This window comes from Camellia sinensis, chromosome 6 (assembly GCF_055761805.1).
Source record: "Camellia sinensis isolate YWXY chromosome 6, ASM5576180v1, whole genome shotgun sequence".
NCBI lineage: Eukaryota > Viridiplantae > Streptophyta > Magnoliopsida > Ericales > Theaceae > Camellia > Camellia sinensis.
Window position 1 is genome coordinate 145,979,298 of NC_138966.1, and position 15,127 is coordinate 145,994,424.

Genomic DNA, 15,127 nt, shown 5'->3' on the forward strand with positions numbered 1-15,127 from the left:
AACTGCTTTCATTGCTTAACTTTTCTAATAATCATGTAGTTGTTGCAATTTTTAGCTGAGAGGGTAAATTGTAATTTGCAAATAAATTGTGGTTTTTAAATAATTTTATAGTTGGTCGGATTTAGACCCACATGTTCTGTTGATAAGGTAATATTTTTCGAATTAGTTGGTATTGTCACTTTCATAGAACTGTAACATATGGCATTTTTTTTTCCATATATATAATTGTCTATCATCATTTTTGTTTATGTGTAATCTTACAATTCTTGATTCAATTCGATTCACAATTCCACTTTTAGGATTTTGTTTCTTGAATTGACAACTATGATACAATATAAATGGGACTTCTGATGCACTCGTGGAAGTAAGAATAGCTGGCATCAATGTTATCTTTGGAAGGTGAGCTATCTTGGTTATTATTCTGTTCTCTGATTATTATATTCCCCATCTTCAGCTGGTCTTAATTTTTTGTGCTTTGAATCACTTGGGAGAAAGGCAGGGGGAGTCCTATGATTCTGTTTGTCAGTCAAATGGGCAGTTATGTGTTCCAAACAAACTGTGAGTGCTTACCCTGTGTGAAATGTGAGCTTTATCTTTCATGCATTCTTAGTTTTATAGCTGATCATGCTAATTGGTCTTTTTGACTATGATATTTATTCTACACCAACTACTGTGCAACTTGTGTAAAATCAAAACTTATGTTGGTTTTTATATTGTGAATTGGATTGTTTTTTCAATTTTCACATCTTATTTATCTAATTTAGGACAATAATAAAATGCAAGTTGTTGTATAATTGCCACATGCATTTCTTTGTTTTTATTTGTTTCTCTTTTGCAAAAATCAGCCATGACAATACTCAACACACACTCAACATTCCTCTAAACATGTTGGCTGAACCACGCGCAGCAACACTGTTGTACATCAAGAGGTGTGAATATTGATCTTTGAAGATTGCATTAATTTTGGGAACAAAGTAGAATAGCAAGAGCAAAATTTCATTGCATATTGTTTTTTATTTATTTTATTTGTATGTTGAGCTGGAAGTAGAATTCTACTGGTTATGTATTTCTTGCCTTCAGTTTTCAATTTGATTTTTTTTGGTTTGCTTTGCTTTTGATTGTTTAATGATTTTTATTTTTAATGAATTTCCGTATTGCAACTATTGTACATTTTAGGGTTTTTTTGTGTACTCGTATTTGTATTTTTTTTTTTTTTTTTGTATTGAGGAAAAATCATGCTTTGAAAATCTATTTTTTCTACCTCTTTTTGAGTTTCTTGAGTAAAACATTTTGGGATGATACAAACTTATTTTTTTCTAAATTTGTGCTTTGGAATATATTTGACGCATATTGGTTTCTCTTTATGTTTGACGGTGCCTGTACCAAAGAGATGTTCCCACGGGCTATGGAAGAAAGAAAAAAAAGCTAGCAAAGAACCATGACCAAGTGCATACACTACAAAATGCAGGGCATTGAATCTTCAACCCATCTTAATGCACCCATGACCATCAAGCATTGCTGGGTGTTATTTCTGGAAAGTTCTGTATGTGTGTGCTGTCAAACTTTTGTTTGTCTCTTGGTCATATTATATTGAACAAGATTTCTATTTGTGCAATTCAACTTATTGCTCATAATGCCTTTTCTTCGTAGGTAACTCTACTGGCATATCGAAATTGTAGGACATCGCATCACTGGAGCAGCTTTTTTACTGTGTTAACTTTTCTTCATATGATGTGCATTCTTATTAAAGAGTTATCATAACTTTCTTAAATCCAACCTTGGCATGCACATTTGGTAATCCTTCTGGAAGTTTTGTGCTGTTGCTTTGGGTTTAAGATGGATTTTATGAGGAACTGGTATTATGGTTAAAATGTTTTTCTTTTAACTATTTTCATTCATTTTTAAATTTTAATTATTTATATTTTGCCTTAAAACATGCGGATATTTATCTCAAATTTTGGATTCAAACTTTTTAAGCTTCATATACTGCACAAAATTGTTAGGCGCATATCATGTACTGTGGCTATTTCTTTTGAACTAATCTTTTTTTTTTTTTTTTCTTTTTTCGGTGTTTAAATTTTTGGATTTTAGGCTATTTGTTTGAAAATTTTGGTTATATTATCCTGATGTTTTACATATTTAGTTACTAATTTTGGCTGCTTTGAAAATTGATGTTGGTTAATTGATGCTTTTACGTTTGTCTTGGTGTAGACTTGATAATTGAAATTAGTTTATGCAATAAATTATGGATGATGCTGACAGTAAATAGAATTTTGATTAGGATTTTCAAACCGTTGGTTACCTAACCTTGGATTGGATGATTATGTGTGGTGGATCATTCTGGGATTGCAAAGTTATTATCCCAATCATTTATATATTTTCAGCAATTAGTGTTTTGAAACCTTTAGTTACAGCTTACATCTCCTGTTTGGGTGATTATATGGACTGTTGGGGTGTGCCTTGTAACATATCCAACTATCTGTGAATGTTTAAACTATAATTTCAATATTTAATTTTAATTGCATTTTTAATTCAAATGTTAAGACTTGTGCCATTAATCATGGCTTATGTAATTGTCATACGTTTTTCTTTGTTTCTCTTTTGCAAAAATCAGCCATGACAATACTCAACACGCTCCCAACATTCCTCTAAACATGTTGGCCGAACCACGCACAGCAACACTGTTGTATACAAAAGGTGTGAATATTGATATTTGAAGATTGCATTAATTTTGGGCATGAAGTAGAATAGCAAGAGCAAAATTTCATTGCATATTGTTTTTTATTTATTTTATATTTGGGTTTATATGTTGAGCTGGAAGTAGAATTCTACTATTTATGTATATGTTACCTTCAGTTTTCAATTTGATTTTTTTGTTTTGTTTTTTTTTTTTTGTTTGCTTTGCTTTTGATTGTTTAATATTTTTATTTTTATTTTTAATGAATTTCTGTATTGCAACTATTGTAAATTTTAGGATTTTTTTGTGTGCTTGTATTTGTATTTGTATTTGTGTTTGTATTTGTGTTTGTATTTTTTTTTTTTTTTTGTATTGAGGAAAAATCATGCTTTGAAAATTTCTTTTCTCTCCCTCGTTTTGAGTTTCTTGAGTAACACATATTGGGATGATACAAACTTGTTTTTCTCTAAATTTGTGCCTTGGAATATATTTGATGAATATTCTTTATGTTTGAGGGTGCCTTTACCAAAGATATGTTCCCACAGGCTGTGGAAGAAAAAAATAAATTAGCAAAGAACCATGACCAACTGCATACATTACAAAATGCAGGAATTTAATCTTCAGTCCATCTTAATGCACCCTGACCATCAAGGATGGGTGGGTGTTACATCTGGAAAGTTCTGTATGTGCTGTCAAACTTTTGTTTGTCTATTGGTCATATTATATTGAACAAGATTTCTATTTGTGTAAGTCAACATATTGTTCATAATTTCTCTTCTTTGTAGGTAGCTCTACTAGCAGATCAAAATAGTAGGATATAGTGTCACTGGAACTTGCTTCTTTACCGTATCTACTTTTCTTCATATGAAGTGCATTCTTAGCACAAGATCATAAAGAGGTATCACAACTTTCTTAAATCCCATCAACTATGGCTTGCACATTTCGGTAATTCTTCTAGAAGTTTTGCACTGTATTTTTGTGTTTAAGATGGATTTTATCAGGAACTGGCATTATGGTTAAAATGTTTAGCTTTTAACTATTTTCATTTATTATTAATTTCGCTAGAAAAAATTTCAAATTTTATTTATTTATTTTTTGCCTTGAAAAATGTGGATAGATATTTAACTCAAATTCTGGATTCAAGCTTTTAAAGCTTCATATACTGCCCCAAATTGTTGGTTACTAATTTTGGCTGCTTTGATGCAATTTTTGGGATGCAGACAGTAAATAGTAGGGGTGGGCAACGGTTTATCCGATCTGCAAAAACTGTCCAACCTGCCCAACTCACATATAAATGGGCGGTTTCGCAAATACAATGCGGGCGGATGCGGTTTGAAATATGACATGTTTGCGGGTTCCGCAAGAATCCGCCCACACCTTCTTCTTTTTTTAATCTTAACCGTTGGTTTCATTCCTATATTCCAGCTAGATATTTTTGCCCAAAACAAGACACTCTTTATTCTTTGAACTTACTTTAACATTACATTTGCTAATAGTATTATATCAACTGAAACTGAATAAATACTAATCATATTATTATTGTTACATAACTGAACTTGTTTTAGATGAAGTGTGATTTAGAATTTTGAATTCCTTAATGAATGTGGAGTTCTAGTTTAGGATTTTGAAATATGTGCTTGTGTTAGTTTGTGATTTGATTTAAGATTTTGAATAATATGTTTATGTTACGAATTGATTTTGTTGTGTTTTTAATTTTATAAGTTTTAATTCATTAATTATTAATGTTGGAGCATTTTGGAAAATGGGGAGAAAATGGCTCAAAATAAATATTTACAAAATGGAAAAAAGATAAGGCTCAAAAATAAATTTTTGAAGAAAGAAGTCCAATCCGCAAACCGCCCGCAATCGCCCGCACATCCGCGAATCCTATCCGCACAAACCGTAAACCACACTGCGGGTTGTCTTTTTCCCAAACCGCATAGATGCGGGCGGGTCCAAACCGATCCGCAAACCATCCAAATCCGAACCACGAACACCCCTAGTAAATAGACTTTTCATTAGGATTTTCAAACCATTGGTTACATGACCTTTGGATTGGATTATGTGGTGGATCATTCTGGGATTGCAAAGTTATGATCCCAATCACTTTTTCCCCCCATTAATTAGTGTTTTGAAACCATTCGGTTACATCACCTGTTTGGGTGATTATATGGACTGCTGTGGCCTGCCATGTAACATATAATGGCAGTGTCTGTAAATGTTTGAACCTATAATTTCGAAATCTAATTTAATTGCATTATTAATTCAAATGTTAACACTCATGCCATTAATCATGGGTCACTGGCACTGCCACTGGCAGCCAATTGGCGATCACAGTAGCTGAACCCAATTGATCTCTAATTCTTTGCAGTAAGTGTTTGTATTTATATTATTAATTCATTTTCAAAAGAGAAATGAAGCCCAAGGGTTCCATATGCATTTATCACTATAGAAGAGGAAGTTTACAGCTTGTAGAGCTATCTATATTGAATGCAAAAAATGGTTTAAAGTACGGCATGAATAAACTGTTGGAGAATGACATTCCTGGTTTTGATGGATCTGTCGCCAAAGGCCTGTTTGGATTGATCTTTAATGCTAGGGTGGTACATGAATTTTGGAGGCCTTCTGCATCTTGAGGTTATTGGTCAACTTGATTTCTTCCTCGTCTTTCCTGTGCATTTAAGTTTCAATTTTCTCTTAAATTATTCCAATTCTAATTTGCTGAACTTAACTTGTGTAGGGTGCAGATTCCCTGTCCCGAACTGTCGGTGTTTTTGCAGTTCTTTTTGCCTCGTTGGTAATGTTTCTGTTTCCTGTTTTTGTTTTTATTTTTTTGGAAACTGAAAACAAATACTTTTTTGGTATATTATTTTCTTTTTCAAAAAAGTAAAATTGATGCTCAAATTTTCAAAATTTTTGGAAACAAAAAAAACTGTGAACTTACTTTCAAAACAAGTTCACACACTCCCCTCCTCCCTTACCACTTCCAGCTACCACCCACTGCTGCCACAGGCCACCACCAACTTCTTGCATTGCTACTTGTTCGCCATCTGTGACCTTTGACCAGCTCTGACCAACTTTTGGCCAATCACCAACATGGGTGGAGCTATGTATATCTGAGTGTGTTCAATTGAACTCACTAAATTTTGGATAAATTTTAGGATTATATAGTGTAAATTTTTTGAGATCTTTTCTTTGGTTGACACAATTAGATCTTTTCATTGGTAAGTTCAACTAAGTTTCACATTTAGGTAGTGTTTGGTTCACTGGAATGGAGTGGAATAGGATGATCATTTTATCAAAATGTTCATTTTCATGTTTGATTAACTAAAAAATAATGAAAAATACATTGTCAATGGAACCTTAATTTATCATCATTTTATCTCATTCTAGTGAATAAAGTACTTCTAAATATGGAATTCTTCTTGTTCACATGACATGAAGCAATAGTACATTAATGTTTTGTTGAAAATCGCACAATATCACTATTTTTAATTTTGTTGAAGCACTAGTAAATTAATGTTTCTAAGTTTTATTGTGCATATAGTTGGCCAAGTTTGAATTACTTTTATTGTGTTATTTGTTGCCAATCTCCGAGTCATGACTATGCCAATTTGTTTGAAACATTTTATTTAGGATCATGCTGTAATACACGTAGTTGTATGCCATAGGTAAGTTATAGTTTAAATTGATGTTAGTTACTAATTATTGTAGTGTTTGATTACGAGTCATGGGCGTGGGGCTAACATATTAGTAAATCAAAATTAGTTGTTTCTCATTATGAAATGATGACAAACCATGCCACGATCAAACAAATTTAAAGCCTTTTTCTCTCTTCCCTTGCTTGCAGCCAACTGAGGTTCTTTTATATTGAGCTTCCTATGGATCTTTGGAATAATTTGTACTGCTTGTGTGCACATCGGTGGAGCAAGTCATGCAAAATTGTTACAATTATTGTTGGGGCATGTCAAAAACCTTCTGCCTAGGTTTGCATTCAACCACGTGACTTGTGTTTTCGCTTTCCTCACACATTGTTGTTTTGTTTATCATTTTCAATGCTATGGTTATTGCTGAAATTACTGATTTCTCGAAGCTTTTATAATGCAAGGGTCGAATTATTTTGGCTCCTTTTTTCTGTCTAAGAATCCATGTGTGATATATGATAGGGACAAAACACACATTGATTTTGGTAGTCACTGTATGATTTTGGTTACTGGTTACTAATTGATTTGACAAGTAACTTCATGATTCAATACCTCATTAATCTAACTCACAATACATAACAAACTTGTAATCAACGACCACGAGGCTATACATAACTAATATTGAACCTGAATAGAAAAGTGATATGGTAATATCCGAATCATATCCTGGCATATTAGAGCATCTCTACCCGACCCAAACATACAAAAATTTGGTGTGTCAATTTTTTTAAGACTTAGGTGGTAAATTGGCATATGTCAATTTGACATAAACTTTTCATCTGATATGTCAAATATATTATTTTATTATTTTTAAAAATAAAATTATTTTATTAGGTAGACTTAACATTAGACATCAACATGGAGCATGTCAAATTTGACATGTTGAGGTCATGCTAAATGTCAACTCAATGTTTGGCTATCTAGTGGACTTACTTTGTTATATCAAAATAGAGTTATTGGACTACCACATCAAATTTAACATATTGGTGGAGGTGCTCTTTGAGTTGTAGATAGGAGTAGAGATGGCAATTTGAACCCAGCTCGATGGGGATCCGGTCCTCCAACCCCAATTAGAACGGTTTTTTTCCGAAAAATATCCCCGATGGGCCGGGGATGGTATTCGAAAATGAACCCGAAATTGAAATTACTATTATACCCTTTATATATATAAAAAAAAAAAAATCAAACCCTAACAACCTCAAACACTCATACAAGCCTCAGACTGTTCTCATCTCTCTCTTGGTTTCTCTCTCTCTCTCTCTCTCTCTCTCTCTCTCTCTCTCACATTCCCTTTATCTCTCTTCTCCTCCTCATCTTTTTGTTCCATCACCTTCGTCTACTGCTTCGTTGATGGTGGCTTAGTCTTCGATAGTGACCGTATTCTCCACCTCTTCTCTCTCTTCCATCGCCTCCGCCTATTGCCTTGACTTCAACAACGATGATCTCTCACCATCAACTGAACCTTCATCGCCGAAGCTGCTCTGCCGCAAGATCCAGATCCACCACCACTGGCCGTGAGATTTGAAATTTTGAAGATCTGATCTAAAGTTTCAACAATGATCTCTCTCTGTGATCTGGTCTGTGAAAGCAACTCAATTTTTTTTTTTTTTGGTGAAGGTTTGCATAACAACTTTTTTTGTTAAGGCTTTCTCATATTTATTTATTTTTTTGTTAGGGTTTTCTTAAATTTGATAGATATATATATATATATATATATGTGTGTGTGTGTGTGTGTGTGTGTGTGTGTGTAATGAACAAATCTTTAGTTGTTATTGATGAACAAATCTATCACTGATTTACACACACACATATATATATATAGCGGTTGGGCACACACGATGTGTGTGCAAATTAAATAAATAGGAATAAAAGAAAATAATAATGAAGTTAATATTATAATGTGTACTTAGCTTAAGTGGTATGAGTCCTCATACTTAAACCCATGGTCATGGGTTCAAGCCTTGCCCATCTCTTTGTTTTTTTTTTTTTTTTAAATAAAAAACACTGCCACATGGCATGAGGAGAGTGAAGCAAGCTTCAGGACACCATATTATGTGTTCACTTTATAATAGTATAGAAGATAGATAGATAGATATATATATATATATATATATATATAAATGTGCATAATAATTTTAGATTTTTTTTTTAAGTTGTTGATGATTGTTGATGATGATGATGATGATGAAATATACTGAAAACATATTAAATTTAATTGTTGTTCTTGTGTTGAACAAAATTCAAAAAAAAAAAAAAAGGTTGAGGATTTTTCGAGGTCGGGGAAACCCGATCCTCGTTAGGGGGCGGGAGAGGGGTGATGGGTTCCCTGCCGGGGATCGAGGGTGGGGACGGGGATTTTTTTTATCTGCGAGGATCGGGGAAGGGGAGCGTAATCCCCGGCCTCACCCCGGCCCATTGTCATTCCTAGATAGAAGTGTAAAAATGGTCCGCGGCCCGGGGTGAGCCTAATCTGTTTGGGCCCGAGCCTAACTCGAGACCCTGGGCTGGGTTTGTGCCACCATTTTGAAGTCCGGCCTATCAGCCCACTTAAGGCTCACTCAAGACCCGGCCTGGCCGAGGTCCAATGTTTTTTTTAGTGAAAAATAATAAAATTTTGTTAGAAAAAATTAAAAAACAAAAAAAATTGTTCAAGCCCGCCCCAAGCTCAAGCCCAGGCCCAGGCCCAAACCCACTGGCCCACCCAAGGCCCAAATACTCCCTGGGCCTAGGCCTAATTTTCTGGCCTGTGGGTTGGCCTAGTTGGCCAGAATTTTGGCAGGAGCCCGCGAGACCTGACATGAGCTGGGTCGGGCTGGGCCGCGCCAAATTTACACTCTTAACTATAGACTAGTATTAGATATTAGATATTAGATACTCTATAATAGATTTTATGGCTTCCGTAAAAATTAATATGTTCTCTAAAATCTTTAATATTAAGGTTATAGAATTTATAAAATACTTCTCCTCCATCTTTAATTCATCTTAATTAAATTAAATTTCTCAATCAACCTATAATAATTTAGGTCTTGTTTGGGGTTTGGTTTTTTTAGTAACTTTGTCGTTTTGACTTTTGTAACAAAAAGAAGGAAGTTATTGCGTTTGAGAATAAATTTTTTTAGTTGTATTGAAAAATATGAATTTCTCGTGAGTATGACTTGTTTTTTCACTCAGTTTTTTTTTTTTAATAATTAAAAAAATAGTTTTTTAGTCTTCATCCCCTCAAATCAATTCATTCATCCAAACGAAGGTTTAGTCACTTTCGCAACTTAGGTAAAATTAACCATCAAATGCTTAAACTGTTGAATAGAGAAATTATGTTGGGAATCGATATATATGTATATATATATAAATGTTCTATGATGAATGTTTATTATTCTTAATGTATGTGCATTCATGCATCTGTTTGGCAGCTCTGAAAATTCACACTTTTAGGGCAATGTTACACTTGGTGCATGCACTATGCTCTAGGATTTTAAGTTGGCCGCGCCCCGTTCTCATTTGTGTACATCTACTTATATTATTGACATTTTACATGAATGCTTGATTATTTATTCATCTATTTCTCCCTACAATGAAAATGACAACAATTATAATAAATTATTTGTCAATTTTGACCCAAAAAACTATATATATATATATATATATCAGTAAAAAACAATCCATTTTAACAAAAGAGAATTAATATATCATTGATTTTTATTACTATTTTATATTCTATCTATACCATATAAAACTTTTAAAAATTAGGGACATTGACTAATAGATTTTACTTTTGGGACTTATATTATCCATCATGTCTTATGAATAAATTTATCATTATAAATTTATTCATAAAAATAAAAAAAAATTGATAAATTTATCAATAAAATTTAATAAATAATAAACCTCAAAAGTAAGAGCTATGGGTGTTCTTATGGGTGTTCTTTCAATATCCCATATGCACAAGTTAGCACAATATACAAGCAAGACATACACAAAAAGGTTGGCTTTCTTTTGTGACCAAAATAAATATATTAATAGCAATAGCATTATCAATAAAATAGTCACCAAGCCCACTACATAAATAAAATAAAACAAAAAGCTTAGAAGACAAAAGATATTTACAGGAAATAAGCATAATGTTCCAATCAATCAACCATTTCTTTTTCATTTATATTGTTTTTAAGAAAATCACTCAATCACTTTTCCATTTTTTTTTCATAGTTTGGTTAATCAATCACATACAAGTTTGTCACACCAAATAAGACTTAAACAGAATCTCAAAATCACATACAACTCTCGCAGTAAATAAGACTTATTAAATACGTACGTCACATCTCAGAAGTTTTATTCAATTCTGTGATGAGATTCGTTCGCTAATCATTTCTGTAACTTAAAAGCTGTAGTCTGGATTGAACAGAGTCTTGTTCTTGCTCAATGGGTTAGAGCTACCCTTCTTCAAACCCTTCAATCCTCCATTTTCAATCCCATTATCTTTTTCCTCATCTTCATCTTCATCTTCTTTAGCAACATCTTCAAAAGCAGGGTGACTTAGTATGCTACTGAGAAGTTGTGTCCCTCTAAGAGCATTTGTCAATGGCAAGTGACCCTCAGGTGTGTCATCACTCAATTCCCACATGAACTCATTTGGGAAAGCCCTGTAGTTGTACTGCTCAACCTCAGTGTCAAGCTTCTTCATCCACCCAACTTTCATAAAAAAGCTTGTGAAGTCCTTATTCGCTTTCTTCCATATCTTCTTTTGAACACTGTACCCAAACTTGTCATTGCTGTGTTGTCTCCACAGCTCATCTATCGTGTTTAGGTCTGTTTCTGAGATGAATTGGACCTCTGAGAAGAAGACATAGCCCCTCTTCTGTGCTGGTTCTCCGGCGAGGACGATGAGGAGGCGGCGGGTCTCTTCGTCGGCTTGCCGGAAGTTTTTGGTGGAGAGGTGGTGGTGGAGGAGGTCAAAAGAGATGGTTTGGGAGGTGGAGGGTGTGGTGGTTGAGGAGGAGGAGGAGGAGAGGGAGATGGGGGCGAAGGAGAGAGATTGGGAGAGAGAAGTGGTGGTTATGGTGTTGGTGGGTTTGAGGAAGAGAGAGGAGGGGAGGGTGGTGGGAGGGGAGTCTATTGAGTGGCGCCTAGGGAGAGAGTGGTGGTGGTGGAGGGATTGGAGGGAGTTGGTGGCCATTTGTGGAGAGAGAGAGAGAGAGAGAGAGAGAGAGAGATGGAATTGTGGAATTAGGAAGGCATCAAGGGAAATGGAGAGGAGAGTGGAGGAATTAATGTGAGATAATGGGGGTGGGATTGTGGATTGATGGGAGATAAGGAATGGGTGAAGAGAGGAATGGAGGGGGTAATCAAGACCATCACAATGAAGGGATTTGATTGGTTAGATGTGGGTGAGGCCAGATACACTCTCTCTCCCACTATGGAGAAAGAAAACCCCAATTTGTCTTTCTCGCTATTGACTATTCATATGCAATGTTTATGTTTATTTATTTGTTTTTCAATAATGGCACATTCTCACTCTTCCCTCTAAATAGAAGGTACTAGAATTTTAACTTATCATATTTAGACGTTGTTTGGGATGAATTATATAAGTATATTTTTTGATTTTTTAATTAAAAAATAGAGAAAAAAAATATATTTGGGATAATTTTTAAATTTTTTTTTAAAAAAATATGTATTAAAATATTATATTAACTAATAAAATTACCTTTCTACCCTTTTGACATGTTGTCCGTGCTGCACTGTTTTTCGTGCGTTAGTGCACTGTGCTGTATTGTTTTTTTTTTTTTTTTTACTAAAATGTGCACTGTTAGAGAGGGTATTTTTATCTTTTTATTCCCTATCTATTCAACTTTTTGTTTCCCGTCCAAACATATGAATAGTGTTATCTTTTTTATTTTTTTAATAATTTTTTAACTTTTTAATTATTTTAAGAAATGTCAAACACCTACTTAAGAAAAAAAATATATGAATAGAAATAAATTGACTAATTAGATGGACCTCCCTTAAAATTTGTGACAATTGCATAATAATAATGTTAAATTTATTATCTATTTTGTAATTATCTGATTCTGTACATTTACAATTCTAAATATTAATGGAGCTCGTGTAATGTTTAATGAATCAATAATTATTTTTGAGTGCGGTACTTCTAATAATTCTAACTTGATATCTAATGGGCTATTTCTGTTCAAATTCATTTCAATCGTCTTGCGGCCAATCTTAAGGCGTTGTTTAGAATGTCTTAAATAAGTGTATTTTTTAATTTTTTAGATTAAAAAATTGAGAAAAAAAATATAATTGTTTGGGTTAATTTTTTGACTTTTTATAAAAAAATATGTATTAAAAAATTATATAAATTAGTGTGTAAGGAAAAATTAGAATTGAGAGTTTTGCAGCCGTACTTTTTGACTTTTGCTGAATAGTGATAATTTTTTAACTTTTTGAGTAATTTTTTAATTTTTTAGAGACATGTCAAACTTGAGCTAAATATTGGGTTGCATTTACGTGGCTACTTCACTCATCGCTCTTCGGTTTTGGGTTTTTGTCTCACATTATTTTTTTAAATCACTCAAGTTCAATTCATATAATTTAGAGGCTACTCTATATGTTGTTAATTGGTTTTAAGTTAGATGAAAATGAACCAACTATTTTAGGATGATATAAAGTTTTTTTATTTGAAATTTTTGCATCTTAAAATTACGAGTAATGTTAGGAATTATAAAAAAAAATATTATAAAAATAATTATGAAAGATTTTTCACATTTGAATTACATATATAATAAAATACCAAACACTAACTAAAGAATGAAAAATCTTCATGATATTTTTTAATAATTCCTAATATTAATCCAAAATTATATAGGATTCAACAACTTTAAAAGTGTTGAAAAAAGAGGACAGAAGAAGTCAAAAGCAAAAATCTTAACCGAACCAATCTATCTATATCTCTATATATTATATAAGAAAAAAGAGATTTTTAATCCATAAGTCTTGTAGGAGCTTCAATATCACAATCTTAATTTTTTTATTTTATTATTATTATTATTTTTTTTTTAAAATTAATATTTATTAACTTCTCTCAACCCATAAGCCTTTCAAAAGATTTGGTCAAAACTCCTTCATAATAAAATTTTAATGCATTAAAGGCAAACATTTAAAAAAAAAAAAAAACATTCTTGAAAAGTTCAACACATATTATTATTATCAAAATATTAAACTTTAAAATAATATAACTTTTGATGTAGATGTCTGTTTTAAATAAAATAGTATTTTTAGAATTCTTTTATCAAAATTTATCAAATAAGATCTATGTTGGCTATAAAATTCTTTTAAAAAAAATTATTACCGTTGACAGTAACATATTACTTTGTTTGACAGTTATTATGTTTGACAGTAACATGTTATTGTGCCTCACAGTAACATGTTACTCTGACAATATTGTCCAAGAAAAAAAAAAAGATATTTTACTTTATCTTTATTCAATTATATGTTTTCTCCTTAGAGGGTTTATATATGAAGCAAAATAAATTGGGCTGTCCTTTTCACCAAATAAGGGTCCAATAAAGGGGTTTTGGTTAAATTTCAAAAGCCTAATCTAAAAAATAATAATTTGTATATTAAAAAAAAATCTAAAAATGTTACCCAAAAAACAACCTAAGAGGACGGGTGAATTAGATTTCTACAAATTAAAATTAATAATACCTTAATAAAATTAACTACTAGTATAACAAATTATTAACAAGTACAATGATAAACTTAGCAGTAAATGATCAAGCAAAATAACAATGACGTATAACTAACATACAGGGTAAATCAAATGATTAACACATGAATATTAGATAGCTATAGCAGTAGTAGGAAAGTAAAGAAATTAGGAAAGAGGAGACAAACAGACTTATAGTGGTTCGGTTTCAACTAACCCTACATCTACTCCTTAAGTTTCACTTGAGATTTTCCACTATCTTTTAGCTTTACAGGGGTGCTAGCAACCTCTTTACAAATGAAGTAATCCTCCATGGGTTTTACACAGACTTCACAAGCCCAAACCCTTACAAATCTTAGGTGATTCACAATCACTCTCAAGATTTCAAGAACACAATGTTTGCAACACTTTTACAAGATGAAATTGTATTTTTACTTTCAAAGAAAGCTTACAATAAATATCTCTCAAAGATAGATATATAAAATGAAATTTTGATTTTTCTGTAAATCTCACACAGAAAAGATGAGCTTAATGCTATAAGGCTTAATGTATAATTTCTGAGAGATGATGTAAACAAAAATTTAAAAACACTTCTCAGAGAATTTTTCAGAGAATAGATGTGAGTGATTATAGATTAAAAAATATTTTCTGATTTTTTTTGTAACTTATTTACATTAGAAGTTTTAGTATATATAATGAAACTTATAGCCGTTTATAGCCGTTGTACTTCATCATTACTAATTTGAATATCTTCCACTCCATCATTACAAATTTGAATATCTTTCACTTGAACCCTTTGAACCTTTTGGCCTGCTACTGTGCTGGGCTGTTTGAATCTTTGTTTTGGTCTGTTTGAACTCCTGATTTAATCAAATATTAAATACATTTTAACGATATTTAAGATAAAGGTTTGGGTGAGAAATAATGGGATAAAATAAATTTTGATTCTATTTTTCTCTTTCAAATAAATTAAAACATAATTAAATAAATCATCAAAATAAATTTTAGATTTAAAATATAATTAAATAAATCATAAAAATAAATTTTGGA

At 32.2% G+C, this 15,127-nt stretch overlaps 1 protein-coding gene and 2 long non-coding RNA genes across 3 annotated transcripts; 2 read left to right on the forward strand and 1 right to left on the reverse strand.

Annotated features, from left to right (window-relative positions):
- The first annotated feature begins 280 nt into the window (after nt 1-280).
- On the forward strand, nt 281-1,547 carry LOC145792945 (uncharacterized). Its single transcript, XR_014333270.1, has 3 exons — nt 281-399; nt 496-558; nt 1,389-1,547. It is a non-coding gene; the product is annotated as an uncharacterized LOC145792945 (long non-coding RNA).
- A 3,501-nt stretch (nt 1,548-5,048) lies between these two features.
- On the forward strand, nt 5,049-6,822 carry LOC145792944 (uncharacterized). Its single transcript, XR_014333269.1, has 3 exons — nt 5,049-5,314; nt 5,418-5,474; nt 6,528-6,822. It is a non-coding gene; the product is annotated as an uncharacterized LOC145792944 (long non-coding RNA).
- A 3,680-nt stretch (nt 6,823-10,502) lies between these two features.
- On the reverse strand, nt 10,503-11,827 carry GUN4 (protein GENOMES UNCOUPLED 4). Its single transcript, XM_028267022.2, has one exon. It carries the CDS (start codon nt 11,549-11,551, stop codon nt 10,754-10,756), a length of 798 nt encoding a protein of 265 aa, XP_028122823.2. The 5' UTR covers nt 11,552-11,827; the 3' UTR covers nt 10,503-10,753.
- Nucleotides 11,828-15,127: the final 3,300 nt, after the last annotated feature.

Bases quoted from the DNA above. Each gene is read 5' to 3' on its own strand.
- GUN4 (XM_028267022.2), bottom strand. From the start codon at position 11,551: ATGGCCACCAACTCCCTCCAATCCCTCCACCACCACCACTCTCTCCCT.